Below are 16,759 nucleotides of genomic sequence, written 5' to 3'. Positions count from 1 at the left end.
TCATTGGTTTTGTTAGTTCGATTGTACGTAACTGGGTTACGAGCAGAATGAAGAACATAAATAAGCAAATTATAATGATATGATGGTATATTAATAAAAGTGAGTTCGATCGTAATAAAGGTGGTCATCTAATAAAGTTGACATTTGTTCATCACAAAGGCATATATAAACTCACGACAAATTTTTGATTCAGATAAAAACAAACTCATATTCATGACCAAAGTTGAGATTTAATTAAAAAAAACATTGATGACAAAGATATTTTTGTCTCATAACAACCAAAACTCATAAGATCGACATGGTTTTAAACAAGTTCACAACCATGATCATGCACTTAACATTCAGATTTACACCTTTTTTAGGATTCTCATTTATAACAGCGACACCACGAAGAAAGACATCTGTCAGCACTGTCTTAGAACTCAATGAATGCTTCAATATTTCCAAGCCCTACATCATTTAAAGACGGGTTCAAACACTTAGGAAAAAGCTATAATCTAGAATAACAATATTTTGTTAAGATTGAGTAATTAAGAGAGAGATGTGTTTTAATAAATCGTCCCTCAACACATTTGGGGTTTATTTAAAGATATCAATAGATAATTAAACTTTTCCTTTATGTACTACTAGTTTGAGGCCCGTGTATTACACGGGTAATTGTGGAAAATTTTGTACATTAAGTGAAATATAATTAACAAAATGATCATATATTTTATACAGTTACAATTTACATTAAAATTACAGAAATTACATAAATAAGATTACACAAATATGTTACAAATAAGTAAAACAGTTCCTGGTTGGTATATATTGTTTATCACAAATCAAATCTTTAGTACATGCATGCTTATAACTTTTGATAAGGTAACATACAAGTAAGTTTATAACTCTTGATATAGCCACGTATAATTGTCCGTGTGATAAATAAGATTCTTTAAATACATATCAACCTTAGATAAATGATAATATATCCATGAAACTAACAAAAAAAATATTCTTACAAATAAAATATCATGCTTGTTAATCAATTAATATATATAATGTCATTTGAGATCATGTACTCATGTTTATCCAAAACATGATTATCCAAAAAAACCGGATTACCTTAACTTTGATGATATAGTCATTCTTATAATTTTTAGAATTTGAAATTGATTGATCATGATAAATTGGGTGTCATTAATATTCTATGTATGACAAATATTTACTTGATTTTATACTTTACAATTAACAATTGTATAATTAAGCAACATATAAAATCGGAAATTAAAATGTAACAAAATGATTTTTTTCATTTCATATTAATGGAAAATGACAAAGACATATTAACCTTAAAGTCATGATCAAACAAAAGTGATTATTCTGAGTTAGTAGAATAATATAATATTTAAAGTTGCATGAAGGTAGTGATTCCTATTTATAATAGTTGAAAGTATTGGATAAGAAATGTTTAAATTTTGAATACTAATCCCCTGTCATTTGTTAATATTATGGGAGTTGTTGAAATATTTAATTAATCGATATATATATTTTAAAAACTTATAGGAAAAAAAAGCAAAGATTTCGGATTTGTTGGAAGCATGGTAAATAACTTTTAACCGGATTAACTATTTTTTATAAATTAATGTGAAAATATATGTTCTGAAGCATTTTGTCTTAATTATAAAAGAAAATATTGAAAACTAAATATTGATTTCTTATTGCTAAAACTCTTTATACTATAAAAAAATCATATAAATAAATAACTTATACTTCATATAGTAAATCGGTATACATATAGATTATAAATATATAATTCAACTTCAATAATTTAATGCTAAACACCAAGATATATAATAGGTAGTCTCTATGTTTGCAATACCTATACAAAGCGTTTGGAGAAAATTAAGAAAATACACATTTTCCCGAGTTTAAATGCATATGAGAAAATTTTAAATGCAAATTTGAAACCAATCTTATATAAAAAATTATGCATTGTTGCTCGAATCCCAGTTTAAAAAACAATTTGTAGTTTACCATACAAATCCAAATTCTTCGACAATAATGCACCTTTATTTGCTTTAATTTGCAATCACCTGTGACTTTAAAATTATATTCTAACAAAACGTCAATTTTAATATTTTCTTATTTCACCATTAATGTTAATGAATGAATCGATTAGGATTTACATTAATAAAAACAAACTTAAATTCATATATTGACATAACTTAAAAGATAGGGATCATTTATTAAAATAAGTGAAAAAAATATGAGGAAAACTATGAGGATGACAAATGACAAAAATAAGTAGTCTTTTATTAGAATAGATAGATATATATCTCAATTTTCACCACGTGTAATTGATAAAAGTACTTTCAACCCTAAATCCGAATTGTCATTCGAGCAACACATAATAAACATTACAAAACACTCAAGCAAGGAAAACTTATTCTAAATGGGCCGTTCATGCTTGAGAACAATCTCATATACGTTATACGTTATGAGTGTACTAATAAAAGTACTTTTATACGTTAAAACAAGGATGGACAAATTCAAGAACTGGAGACTAATTAACAACATCAAATTAAAAGAGTGTACTAATCATGTGTGCATAATATATACTTAAAACCATGGTCGTCAAACTCGCTAGGCTTTAGTCAAGCGGTGGGAAATGGACTAGCAATCAATAAAAATTAATAGGTGTTAATCGAACTGATATTATTATACGTAATTTTTCAAAATTATATATATTGTGTTCACATATATAGTATAGTTCTAACATAAAATATTAAACGTAAATATAAACCAAGGTTAAATTGCCTTCGAAAAATCAAAACTTTTAAAAAAGTTTAAAAAAAAGAATCCGATTTGGTTAAATTTTTGGGCCGACTACGATATGTGACTGATTAGCTAAGAATTCATCGGCCTAGGGTTGGTGGGGGGGCTAACAATTAATCCCCGTCTAGACGTAATTTTTACAACACCGCTTGAAACAATAACAAAATAGAAATACCTCATTCGGGCCTATACGAACAATTCTCTCCTCTACCGAATCCAAATCCTTGATGTTGAACTTATTGAACAAATTCATGCTAGCGACTGTAGACGCAGGCATAGGTGACACAACAAGATCATCCGTCACCATGTACGTCACCGGTCCCTTCACGAATCCTCCTCCATTTGCATTCACTATAGGCTTCAAATCATAGGGATTCTTAGTAGCGCTTATTTCAGTCCTACAGTATGCACATTTACCGTTACTGGAGGCGGTGGCACGAACATACATAGTTCCTCCATTGCAACCGTTTATACAAGTATAGACAACGGGTGGGTACGTCGATTCTGATTCAAATGCTTCATTAGGCAATGGGAGTTTATCAGAAAACAATGGAAGCATGGATTTAGGCTTCAAGAGGACATCCTTAATATCATTAGAATGTAAGTAGTCAATGTTGAGATCTGTAATGCTTTTGTAAACCTTGGACAAACCACCTATGGTTTCTCGTTTGTCTAGGATTCCCATCACAGTGCCGACAGGTAAAACCATGAGACTAAATAGAAAGTCAACGAACTCCTTACTGTCTTCTGCAAACAACAAATGTTCGTCCTTTTTGTCGATTAAGAGTTTCAAAGTTAAAGTCACCTTCGAGTCACAGCCATTGGTGTGTTTCGAAACATGATGTATGTATGAAACCCTATAGATGAGTGAATAAGATGATCAATGAGATGAAAATTGTGAGATTTGTATGAATAAACTTATGTTGAATATATATATCCACTAGATTTTTTAAAATTTGAAAAGATTCTTTTGATTTGAATAAATCTGCCCCATATTTAGAACTACGCACAAGATATAATTAATAACAATAATAATAAGTTACCAGGTTAGTAACCCGTGATAAAGTATATAACATCAATAAAAAAGATGTTTATATATATACGTGGTATAATTTAGGAAAGTATAAAAATTTATCATATATGAAATTAAATATTACATTATATATAAATTTAAAAAAGATTAAATATAAAAATTATTCATAAACCTTCAAATATCTCATTGTACATAACATATGTGGTTTTACCATATTAATTATTCAAGGTACGAAAGGATAACTTTAATGTTTTAAAATGGTAAAATAAATCAGGAGTCAAGCCAAGTTTAACTAAATTTTCAAATAAGACAAATTCTGGGTATTTAGATGTACACACACTCGAAAAGTGACTTTTACACACACTCGATAAATTAATACTCGATTATTTAATAAACTTTCTAAGATAATATTTTTTGCCGGTCCCGACTCGGGGATAGGGTGCTAAATTAATAATTCGCTAAAATTATAAGATAATACATTTTTGATAATTTCTTTAGACTCCATATAAAATATAAATTAATAATTCCTTGTATATAGCATATTACATGAATGATTTATGAATGTTTCTTGAAAAATGACTCAATTGTCTTTTGTTTTTTGTTGAAATCAATTTCCCCGTGATACATTGAACACAAGAAGCATAATAAGGTAGAAGATTGAAGGTTTCTTTCAAATTGGGTCGTTCATTTGATATACATGCATTGTATACAATAATTAAGTGGGAGCTTGAAAGGTGTTTGTAAACTAAGTGTTCTACTATAAATTAATAAAATATTAATTAATATATAAATTAATAATTATTAATTTATCAATTAATTAATAACTTTTTTAATTAATAAATTTTGATGGTCCTAAAAGTGTATTATTTTATAGAGTTTCTACTGTATGTTAGTTGTTTTACGCACATCAAAGGGATCTATATAATAATAATATTTTGAAATAAAGTATTTAAAAAAGCAACTTAAAAGACGTAATAAATAAATAAACATTAAACGTTATTATATTTATGGAAATCACATTAAATGAAAGTTAATGAAAATTTAATTTAGTTATTTTCAAAATAATAATAAATGTAGCAAATTAATTTAATAGATTTAAATTAGGTTTAATTTTGAAAATAGCTTATGTGTCATTCTATGTGGACACTTTAAAAATATGCTATGTGTCCACATTGTTTTGCTTTAATATAGTAGTAAGATATGATGCGACGAGTTAATGTATAAAAATGTTATGGCTACTTAAAATTCCTAAAAGAAGTTGATTTAAGATAGAAATTAAAAAAAACTTATATAAATAAAGAAAAGCTATCATAGATTAGCAAAGTAACACGAAACCTCTTGAAGATGCCATAAACTCTCGTTCAAGATTTACGTCATACCAAGCTAAGGCAATGCTAAAGCTATAGGCTAGGTGCAACTAAGGTTTCAATGCAAAGTTGGTAACACTAAGATTTCAAGGCAAACTAAGGTGCAACTAAGGTCTAAAGACAAATACACAACTAAAAAAGCACTACGCTAAAAGTCAATAACTTTTATCCTACGTTTTAGAACTCATATCCTTGGACATCTTCTCTCTCTCCAACTACCACTATTACGATTTATATTGTTCTGTCTAAGGCCGAGTGCTATAAGTGTTAGCCCCACTACACATTATCACCTTTTAGTCATTTACATGCCAAACCGCTACGCCTATTGAAAAGGAGGGCCCCAAAGGCTCATCAACCCCTTTGGACGCCAGTGCAATGGCGAGATGGAGGAACATAGAGAGGTGAGCCACATGTTTTCCAACCAATCACATTAACCCATCTATTTTTTTATATTATAAAAACGATAAATAATAATTGTGTTAACTAAATTATTACGTGTGTTTAATTATTAATGACTTAGTTAATGCCCCTACGACAGTGACGTGGCGGTTATTAACACCCCATCCAAAACGCTTGGTCTAAAGCCGTCATTTGTTTCTCTTCAAATGACCAAACCATCTCAACCTCCATAACTTTACACGGAAAACTTCATTTCTTATCCGATCCAAAGTTATGAATCGGAACCCACCTTCTATCTCTAACTTTTTCTCGTCTTCTTTGACCCTAAGTTTAGTCTATAGAAAGGAGAACTTAAAACAACCACGACTAAAACGAAACATGGGCCAATAAATATGGTCATAAAGTTTTGATTTGAAAATAAAGCAACTAAAAAGACTCCAAATCCTTCAAACATTTGCACCATCACAATGTTTATACTACACCTAGACCGATAACATATTATTTAACAACCTGCAGCCCCAGTTATTAAGCATTCTAAAAACATAGGGAGGCATGACACAACGATAAATTATAGTTTGGGACGAATTCATGCATTATTAACCTTCGGCGCCCATCCAGCAATCACATATTCTTCTTTCACAGATTTGGTTTTCTCAAACGACTCCCTTGAAAAAAGCAACTGCATCGACGAAAAATAAATATTAAAATAACTTAAAATACATGTTATAATTGTAGCAACCAAGGATAATAATGCAAAGTACCTTCATGTAGTTATGAACATGAGTCAGACTTTCGGGAACAGTCCACTTCTTAAAATGACCAAGAGCCACCTTAACGTGGTACAGCTTCGGTGCCAAACTCAAATCCACGGCTGTGATCGTTTCTCCATTAACATAAGGCCCCTAATATGTTATCATACAGATTAGTTAATATTATTCAAAGAGAGCGTAAAAAATTCATTTTGATAAAGCTTACATGACTCTTGAGGTGTTCATCTAATGCCTTCAATTCATCAAGCAAAGCTTGTTCGCTCCCATCATTAGCATCCTTGCTCTTTAGAAATGCCACAAACTTTGGGAAAATCTTTGACCCCCTATAATTTCACAATTAAATATAACGTAACTATCAAATGAAATCAGCAAGTTGGAAATATCTAAACTTCTAATTATGAATCAAATCAAAAGTCATCAATGTATGTATAATTTAGGGGTGTTAAATGGGCCGTGTTTGCAGATCAGCGCCTTGGCGGGTCAAACCGACATCAACATGAACCCGAAAATTCGACAGGAGCCCAATTATGACACAGTTTTCTGGGTTGACATAATAATGTTTAACCCAACATTTTTGTTTATTTTATATTTTTGCACACTGGTACCTGAAATTAAAAATTACAGCCCAACATACAAATACAGATAATATAATTACGTTTAAACTATAAACGTATATTCATATTTCTTTCATTTTTTAAACTTTGGCATAAAACGCCCGATCAGTTATGACGATACATATTTTTTTTACAATTTATAAAAACAAATAAGTTAACTGAACCAACATGCAACCCAAACATGACCCGTTTGGCTTAACTTGTTCACAGGTTTGACCAGAAACTAAACCTGGCCCATTTAAATTGAACTCAGTCTCAAACTCACAGATTTCATGTGAGTTCTGTATCGTGATTTTGTGTTGGCAGCGAAATTACAAATTACAACCGTATATACAAATATATATAATAATCAAGTTTAAACTATAAACGTGTGTTCATTTTTCTTTTATCTTTCAAACTTTGGAATAAAATACATGATCAGTTACAAAATAAAGCATACATGATTTAAAAAAGAAAATCATAAAAATTTAAGAGTCAAACGGGTCAACCCGTGAACAGACATAATAATCCAAACACGACTCGTTCAGCTAAACGTGTTTGTGCCACTGACCTGAAACTGACCCAAGTCCATTTAAACTTAAACTCAGTATCAAACCCCCAAATTTCATGTTAGATCCGTCGTATCATGATTTTGTGTTGGCAGCGAAATTACAAATTACAATCAAAAAATAAAAATATAGATAAAATAATCAAATTTTAAGTTTAAGCATGTGTTCATTTTTCTTTAATCTATCATATTTTGGCATAAAATACACAATCAGTTATTACATAAAACAGATTTTAAAAAATCATAAAAATAGAAGAGCTAAACGGGTCAACCCGTAAACATACATAACAATTCAAACACGACCCGTTTAGCAAACATGTTCGTGTATTTAAACCAAAACTAACCCGGGTCCATTTAAACTTAAACTCAACTCTCAAACACACTAATTTCATATTAGATCTATCTCTATGTCACATTTCCATGTAAAAAATTCATTCCCCTGTATGCATATAGAGACAGAGCATGTGTGTATAGAACTATAGATATGCATATGTATATATATATATATATAAAGACAGAGAGCATACACAGAGGCAAATTCAGGGGGAGTAGTAAGTGAAGGCTCAGGGTACTTGTCTTCAATAATACCCACAATAACATCAGAATCAGAAATCCACTTCTCATCAAACTTAATAGAAGGCACTTTCCCTTCTGGGTTCACTTCAAGAAACCTAAACACACATAAAAATCCAAACTTTAATAAAAAAAAAACCCAAAAAACACATGTAAATTCAAGATTCTTGATCAATAATAATAATAAAAAAAACTCACCATTCTGGTTTGCTGTCCAGATTAATAAGATGGGTTTTGTAAGGAATCTTCTTCTCTTCCAGAGTCAAAAGAATCCTTTGTGAAAATGGACCTGAAATCAAACAAAAGCCCTAAAATTAAAAAATCAAGAAATGCTGAATGTTGATAAAGGTGGAAGCTTTGGTGTATTACAGTCGCCAAGAACCTCAGGGGCACCAGTAGCAGCTTTGACACAGACCTCAATCGCCATTAAAATGAGGGGTTTTGATTTTTTTGATGATTCTTGTAATAGTGAGATTTAAGTAACTGTTGAGATGATCAGCGGCGTAACGGAAGATGGTGACACAGAAAAAGGTATTAATAAAGTGGACTAGTGTCTGTGTGTCTCTGGAATTTAAAGTGGCCCAATTATATTTGTATGATGTTAAGAGTAGGTAATGTTCTAGAGGAAACATGAGTTACGTGTATGTGTTTTTTTTAAAGAGCATATCACTCGTATATGTTCATAATACTCGTATAGGTGATAATCTCTGTCTGTTAATCAGTTTATACGATATTTGCTATATGACTCAGCTCAATACAAGTAGTATTAGGCATACGAGATCTATTTAAATTATACGAGTCGGGTCCTTATTAATGGTATTGGGCCATACAAGATCTACATGTAAGTTATACGAGTCGGGTCTATACTTGTAATATTGGGCTAGAGATCCATTTGAATTTGTTTTTTAAGACATTTCGCATCAGGGTCATCCATGACTTATTTGGAGAAGATTTGTAAGAATGATGGAAAAGTCAAGTATTGTGAAGGCTGAGGTGAAGGCCATCAATCATTAAATATTTTTTCTCATGGATGGTAAAGAATGGTGGTTGGTGGGTCCATAATATTGGTGATGTGGAAATTATGAGGTTGTTTGTGGGAAAAATTAATATGTTATTGTTGTAGGTAAAAAGTGTTTTTGGAAAAATTGATTGGAAAGCTAATGTGACATGATTATATGTTGTTTCTGAAAAAATTGCCTTAAACTGATGCATGCGATCTAAGATATTAAGTCATCCTAGTAGTATGGGTCCATACGAGATCCATTTCACAAACACATTTTTGATGGTCGTCATCATAAAACATCTCTAACTACTACTTTTTTTAATTATTATTATTAAGTTTCAATTTCACACTATAAATACTTCAGTTAACTAAAGACAATGATAATTTAATGAATAAAATGAGTAAACTATTGTCCTACATATATTTGTTTCGTTATAATATTTTATCGTGTCACGTAATTAGAGGGGAAATCTTTTTTCGTGTCAAATAATTTATGAATTTTATATCGTATCAAGTAATTGATGGAATATTGTATCGTGTCAAATAATTTCCGCCACGCGAACCCGTGAAAATATCGGTACGGATCAAATAGTTGCTTTGTTAGTATGAGTCGTATGACTGCATACTACTTGTGTATACAACTCGTATAGTATTACTCGTATACGAGTATGGTCAACGAGAGTTATGAAAAGATGATACGGTGTCAGTGTGCGGAATACAGATACAAATAGTATAGGCTATATGGGTAGTATAAAGAGTGTCTGAAAATTTGAAGAGGGCGTCTTATTAGCAAGACCTTTCATAATTAAATAACCCCTTTTAAAAAATATGCTTCTATCGTTTTTTGTATCGCAAATCAATCAAACATTCAGCTTATTGTTCGACTGAAAGTGCATTTATCGAAAAGATTGATTTTAACTGGTCTTTTATTCAAATTCAAAAAGAAATTTTAATTACTTTAATAATAGAAAAATATTCACAAGAAATTTTATTCGATTAAGTTAATTACATGTAATGGTCCATGTATTTTGAGCAAATAGCAATTCAAAGTAACAACTCGAAGGGTTTAAGGTTTAATTACATTTGCAATTTAAATATTGTAACATGAATGGGGTCTACAACTAACTTCAGTTAACTTTTGACAAATAACCAAAATACCTTTTGACTTTTTGAAAGAAGAAATCTGCATTTTGTCTCCCTGGTTTATATCGTCGCACGATGGGTTAATCCCTGAAAAAGATTTTGCGAACTTTGGGTCACTATGTTTCTCCGGCGGGTCAGTCTATGCTCCAGCCATCAGTTGACCGACAAAAAAAGGTTGAAATGACCATTTTACCCATGAGCTTATAACTAAATCAAAAATTTCTTTCAAATGGTGTAGCGGTCGGGGTTCAAACCCTTGACCTTTGGGTTAACAACAAGCAAAACTTACCGTTTGAACTAAAAAAGTGTTTGTTTATAATTATATTATATGAAATATATATTCTTTATTTTCATTAAAGAGTTTCTCATCCTCATCATCTTCTCCATATATCCATTTTTCCATATCTTTATCCTCATATTCATCATATATATCATCATATCTATATAATCAAAATCATCATATTTTTAAACTTTTCACCCGAAACGAACCGTTTTTTACTAAACTTTTCGTCCGAAAATAACCAAACGAGTCGTTTTTTTAGTAAACTTTTCACCCGAAAACAACCAAACGACCCGATTTTTAGTAAGCTTTATGCCCGAAAACAACCAAACGAGCCGTTTTTTAGTAAACTTTTCGCCCGAAAACAACCAAACGGACCGTTTTTTAGTAAACTTTTCGCCCGAAAACAACCAAACGGGCCGTTTTTTAGTAAACTTTTCGCCCGAAAACAACTAAACGCGCCGGTTTTTAGTAAACTTTTTCGCCCGAAAACAACCAAACGAACCATATTTTAGTAAACTTTTCACATGACAACAATCGAACGAACCATTTTTTAGAAACTTTTCACCCGAAATTAACCAAACGAGTCGTTTTTTTAGTAAACTTTTCACCCGAAAATAACGAAACGCGTCATTTTTTAGTAAACTTTTCGCCCGAGAAAACCAAACGCGCCGTTTTTTAGTATACTTTTCGCCCGAAAACAACCAAACGCGCCGTTTTTTAGTAAACTTTTAGCCCGAAAACAACCAAACGAACCATATTTTAGTAAACTTTTCACATGAAAACAACCGAACGGACCATTTTTAGAAACTTTTCACCCGAAATTAACCAAACGAGTCATTTTTTTAGTACAACGAAACGCGCCGTTTTTTAGTAAAATTTTCACCCGAAAACAATCAAACGCGCCGTTTTTTAGAAAACTTTTTGCCCGAAAACAACCAAACGCGCCGTTTTTTAGTAAACTTTTGCCCGAAAACAACCAAACGAACCATATTTTAGTAAACTTTTCACAAGAAAACAACCGAACGAACCATTTTTTGTAAACTTTTCACCCGAAATGACCCCGAAAACAACCAAAACGACCCGTTTTTTAGTAAACTTTTTACCCGAAAACAACCAAACAAACCATATTTTTATAAACTTTTCACTTGAACCAAACGATGACCGGAAAAACGAGATGGCCGTAATCCATGGCGGCGGGGTGATGGCCAGAAAAACGAGATGATCGGAAAAACATGATGGCCGGAATCCATGGAGACGGGGTGATGGCCGGAAAAACGAGATGGTCGGAAAAACGTGATGGCCGGAATCCATGGCGACGGTTTTGATCGGAATGATTTATGGGTGCGGTGGTTGAATTATTGAAGCGATTGGTGGTGAGATTTGAGAGATTTGAGGGTTTGAGTGATGAAATCTAGAGTTTGAGGAACAAGTATGTTTGAGGTTGATGATGATGATGATGAAGATGAGCTGATGATGAAGATGATGATGATCTGCTGTTGTTGTTAGCTGGTGATGTAGATGAGTATTATTATTATTAATATTATTATATTATTATTAGTACTATTATTATTATATTTATAACTTATTAGAAGAAGATTACTAAAATACCCTTAATATGTTGGTATTATTACTAAAATACCAACAGTCAACTGATGGCAGGAGTCAGAAGAACCCGTCGGAAAAACACAGTGGCGCAAAGTTCGCAAAATCTTTTCAGGGGTTAACCCATCGCGCAACGATATAAAGCAGGGAGGCAAATTGCAGATTTCTCTTTTAAAAAGGATCATCTATGTGATTAAACTAAAATCTAAATCTAAGGACTTTTCATGTGAAATTCAAAATATTATAGAACCAAATGGTCATGTTCTATGTAACTCAAACACATAAAAAAACCATTAATTAATTTCTATGTTTTTTTTAATTTCTCTATTTTTGAATTATGCCTTTTGATCTAATAGTGACACATCAATCTTCCAGGTTGGGAGGGGCTATATTCTAAGCGGTGTTAAATTAACATTGATTATATATCTGGACCGGAGTTTAACCAACCAGATTAGCAAACAGAGCAATCTCTGTCTATAGACTATACACAACAAGAAATTTTCTTAAAGAATAACTTAAAATTTTCACACAACAATTGGTATGCATTTCTGTCATATATATTATTTTTTTTCCCAGTTTAAAGCCATAAAATATACATGGTCAAAAATCCAACTGAAGGGTTGCATCTCAATTTGACAAACTATTTGATATTTACAAAAGGGTGATTCCTTATACACAAAACCGTCGAAAGGAGAAAATGATGAAGAATTGAAGATACTAGAGGTATATATTAAGATATATTCGTGGAATACACATGTGCTTTCTATCGAGCATATGGCAGTGTTATCGTGCATTCATCAACTGATGGAAGAGATTCATGTTCATGGCTATTGTCTCCATTGAAAAAGGCTGGTTGTTTAGGTTCAGGCAATGCTCCCTCACTAACCAGCATCAAAACCACTGACAACATAGTTGGCCTATATTCTGCATTATGCTGCACACATAACAGTGCAACATGTATTGATCTTAGTATTTCAGAGACAACACATGAGGCTTGTAAAGATCCACTTATTAGTTCGATGGACCTTCCTTCTTTATAGAGTCTCCATGCCTACATCAAATCAAAAGACATGTGCAAACATATAAGTTGTTTTGGTCAAACATATTGAGATTTGGTCACACAACTTAACTTACATGACCAAGAAGGTTGTCACTGTGGTCTTCATGAGAGAACTCTCTATTTTTCTTCCCACAAATTATCTCCAACACGAGAACACCAAAACTAAATACATCAGATTTTATAGAGAAACGCCCGTGTACAGCATACTCCGGAGAAATGTGGTTCACTAGACATGGTAAATTTTTTTTACAGATTAGTGTTAAGAGTTTGTTGTCTCATCTTCTTTCTTTTATATATGCAGAAAAGGAATAAAAGTAAAGGTCGATTCTTACTATGTTCCTACCACTTTCTTTGTCTTAGCAGTAGTATCATGTCCTACAAACTTTCTAGCAAGGCCGAAGTCAGATATTTTTGGATTCATGTCTCCATCCAGGAGAATATTCCCTGCCTTTAGATCTCTGTGGATAATCTGAAGTCGGGAATCTTGATGAAGATAGAGAATACCTCGAGCTATCCTACGTATTATATTGAATCGGTGAGGCCAGTTAAGCAACAAACTTCTTGTTTCATCTGCCAAAAAAGCGACTATTAAGTCATGTGTTATTATACAAAGTTTTAAAGTAAGCTACAAGTGAAATCATGGAGCGTGAGCAAACCAAAGAGAAACCAGTCCAAGCTTTTGTTAGTCATATACTCATAAATCAAAATCAATTCATTTTGATGAACGCAACATCCAAGAAGCTTCACAAGATTCCGATGCTGAAGTTTTGCAATACAAATGACCTCATTCTTGAACTCATCAAGCCCTTGTTGTGATGTTTCTGAGAGCCGCTTCACAGCTATTTCTCTTCCATCTCCCAACACACCCTAAAAGGTTATGATTATGATGATAACTTATAAATCTGTAGATTTTAAACTTTCGATTCATGACAGGAATAAGCAATGCATTCTTTTTACCTTGTAAACGGGACCAAAGCCGCCTTCTCCAATCTTATTGGAGCCACTAAAGTTACCTGTAGCCGTGGCTATTTCATGTAGGGTGAAGAACTGTAAATCATCAAGCTGTTCCATTTGCAGATTTGTATTCTTTTCAGCATGCGCATTCCACTTTCCTACAAAATGATATCACAACATGGTTTTATTAGATTGCATATCCTTCAAACATGCAAAAGTGTCAACATTACTAACTAGCTCCTTTCTGTTACCTCGTTTTTTCACGTGAGGTGTTTTCGTTTTCTTTTTCTTTCTACATGCATACGCTAACGCAAAGAGAAGGGGAACAACTGATGAAGTTAAAAGCACCACTAAAAGTGTTCTCTTCATTTTGTTGAAATGAGACTATTAGTCCAGAAGACCTTTCATTAAGACGTCATGATAACAGTTTAGCACATAATTAAGCTAAAAACAACATTATTGTATTTTTAGAAGAAACTTGTGTACCTTCTAACTCAGAGGCTGCCATTCTTATGTAAATATCTTGATTTACATCAAATTCTCTAGTGTCCAAAAGCTCATCAAGCCATAGCAAACATCCACTTCCTCCATTTCTGATATCTAAACTTGCATAACCTGTACAAGAGCAGTTCCTTTTGCAGGTCATCTGACATTCTTGTAAGGTCATGCTTACGTTATACCATGACCGCCGTGTGTCTGGTACCTTGACTTGTGCAATTTTCCAAAAACCATCCTCATCGCCATTCCTGTTACCACAATTCAAAGGCTTTTTGCATATACACCCACTCACCCAATCAGATGCCTTCCATTCTTCTGGATTTATTGGTTCAAAACCTTGCATACAAGTACAAGGTGGATGCTTGTTAATGCTACAAATTCCATAAGGACCACAGAGTGAAAACCGATCACAACTATCTACTTCAGTATTTGCATATACAATCCAGTCTTTGATTCGCTCAATCCATTGCAAAATCAGTGTCTTGCCATCCCATGTCAAAACCACCCGTTGAACAACTGAACCTTCAAGTGCATATATAAGATATATTTCCTTCTCATTCATGACAAACTCTGTAGTGTATATCTGATTCTCTTTTTCAATAGGAAAACCGCTAAAGCCTAGACCATTCCACGGTCCAAGTCTTCCTATTAAAACATCACCCTGCCACCTTAAAGTTTGTGAATATCCATTTGTGTCGTGTATAATATAATACTCACCTATAGTAGGATCATCAGGACTCTTCCAAGATGTCAAGAACCTGTCTAACCTGTTACCAAGTCCTTCCCGAATTTCATTCCTGGTAGAAATGTGTCACCAGGATAGTCAAAACTTTGCCAAATTATATTATTTTCATTCCACACAACAAGATTTCCAGTATCTAGAAGCTGCATCACTGGATTATTACTTGGCACAGTTACTGTAGAATTGGATGACCAAACCATGGTGTTACCGCCACTGCGAATCACCAGGTTTCCCTGTCTGGTAAGTTTGAGCATACCGGACGTATCTGTAATTGGTGTCTCCCTGTTAGCCACCATACAACAGTACCATATGATGTCTTCTTGTACCATATCCCCAGGTATCGGTTCTTGGACTTCCCGGGACTAAAGAAGCCCAATTCGAACATTTTCCCTTCAGAAACAAGGGTGGCTTTACCATCGTGTATTTCTTGATTAGCTGATAAGGTATCTAGTGCAGCACAATCTGATGACAGCAAGACGAAAGCAACAAATAATAATATATGGTTCTCCATTTGATGATCTAAAATATCAAAGGAATGACAATATTTTAGTCATCAATTGGTTTAATATTACACCATCAACAGTCAAGTCAGCTGAATGAGGTCTTCTTTACGTATGTGACTAAAAGTCCTCCAGAACACCTTTTTTGAAAAAAATAAAAGAAAATAACAAGGTTCATTATTATACTTATTTGACAATCTAAAGTGAGGTGACCATCTGAAGTTAGGTGAACTGAACATACTAGAAAACCAGGCGATTGCGACCAAAATATAAGGGTGGCAAAATTAACAACCAATGCGTTGCAAAACAGTTGCAACTATGAGAAAAATAAATCGCACACTTTATGACTGAAAAGCCGGTAGAAAAACTATATTTAAAACAAATGACAAAATAGCTGCTGCACACCATGTCTCCGGCCATCATTTTAAACAAATCGCTCCTCTTCTGGCGTTATCCGCCTCTCTGTTACGTACCAAAACGGGTAATCGAGCTAAAGATGAAAAATAAGGAGATTAACTCTCAAATCAACAGCTACCAGCCCTTTCATTCATAGACTGGTTGTTTTAACTACAATCAATACAAATGACTAATCACACCTATAGCCCCCATGTTATGCTATTATTACAACTGACCCCCTATACTATTTAATAAGTAAACTCACAATGGGTCACATTCACCGGCACCCAATTCTCTCGAAAACTCAATTAGGATTTGTGACGGAACACTAGGTTCAAATGGTGACACAAAAAAGGTATTAATAAAGTGGAGTAGCTCATGTGTGTCTCTAGAATATGGAGTGGCCCAATTGTATTTTTTATTTTTTATGATGTAAAGAGTAGGTAATGTTCTAGAGG

At 32.8% G+C, this 16,759-nt stretch overlaps 2 protein-coding genes and 1 pseudogene across 3 annotated transcripts; all 3 read right to left on the bottom strand.

Moving 5' to 3' along the window:
- Positions 1-285: 285 nt before the first annotated feature.
- LOC143610705 (uncharacterized) lies at positions 286-3,526 on the bottom strand. The gene is made up of 2 exons (XM_077085107.1): positions 2,993-3,526; positions 286-450 (listed from the first exon to the last, which is right to left on the bottom strand). Exons 1-2 carry the CDS (start codon positions 3,524-3,526, stop codon positions 286-288), a joined length of 699 nt encoding a protein of 232 aa, XP_076941222.1.
- A 2,554-nt stretch (positions 3,527-6,080) lies between these two features.
- On the bottom strand, positions 6,081-8,689 carry LOC143610683 (glutathione S-transferase DHAR2-like). The gene is made up of 6 exons (XM_077085090.1): positions 8,490-8,689; positions 8,319-8,409; positions 8,075-8,218; positions 6,592-6,709; positions 6,378-6,518; positions 6,081-6,295 (listed from the first exon to the last, which is right to left on the bottom strand). The coding sequence occupies exons 1-6, from the start codon at positions 8,545-8,547 to the stop codon at positions 6,203-6,205; spliced, it is 645 nt and encodes a 214-aa protein (XP_076941205.1). The 5' UTR covers positions 8,548-8,689; the 3' UTR covers positions 6,081-6,202.
- A 4,209-nt stretch (positions 8,690-12,898) lies between these two features.
- On the bottom strand, positions 12,899-15,959 carry LOC143610690 (G-type lectin S-receptor-like serine/threonine-protein kinase At4g27290; annotated as a pseudogene). Its single transcript, XR_013149635.1, has 7 exons — positions 14,652-15,959; positions 14,417-14,566; positions 14,169-14,323; positions 13,868-14,078; positions 13,547-13,781; positions 13,286-13,439; positions 12,899-13,202 (listed from the first exon to the last, which is right to left on the bottom strand). The product of XR_013149635.1 is annotated as a G-type lectin S-receptor-like serine/threonine-protein kinase At4g27290 (transcript).
- Between the last annotated feature and the right edge of the window lie 800 nt (positions 15,960-16,759).

The sequence above is a fragment of the Bidens hawaiensis genome, unplaced genomic scaffold (assembly GCF_021521415.1).
Source record: "Bidens hawaiensis isolate Kalapana, Puna unplaced genomic scaffold, B.hawaiensis_p1.1 tig00027557_1, whole genome shotgun sequence".
In the NCBI taxonomy this organism is placed as follows: domain Eukaryota; kingdom Viridiplantae; phylum Streptophyta; class Magnoliopsida; order Asterales; family Asteraceae; genus Bidens; species Bidens hawaiensis.
This window is presented reverse-complemented; position numbering and strand designations above follow the sequence as displayed.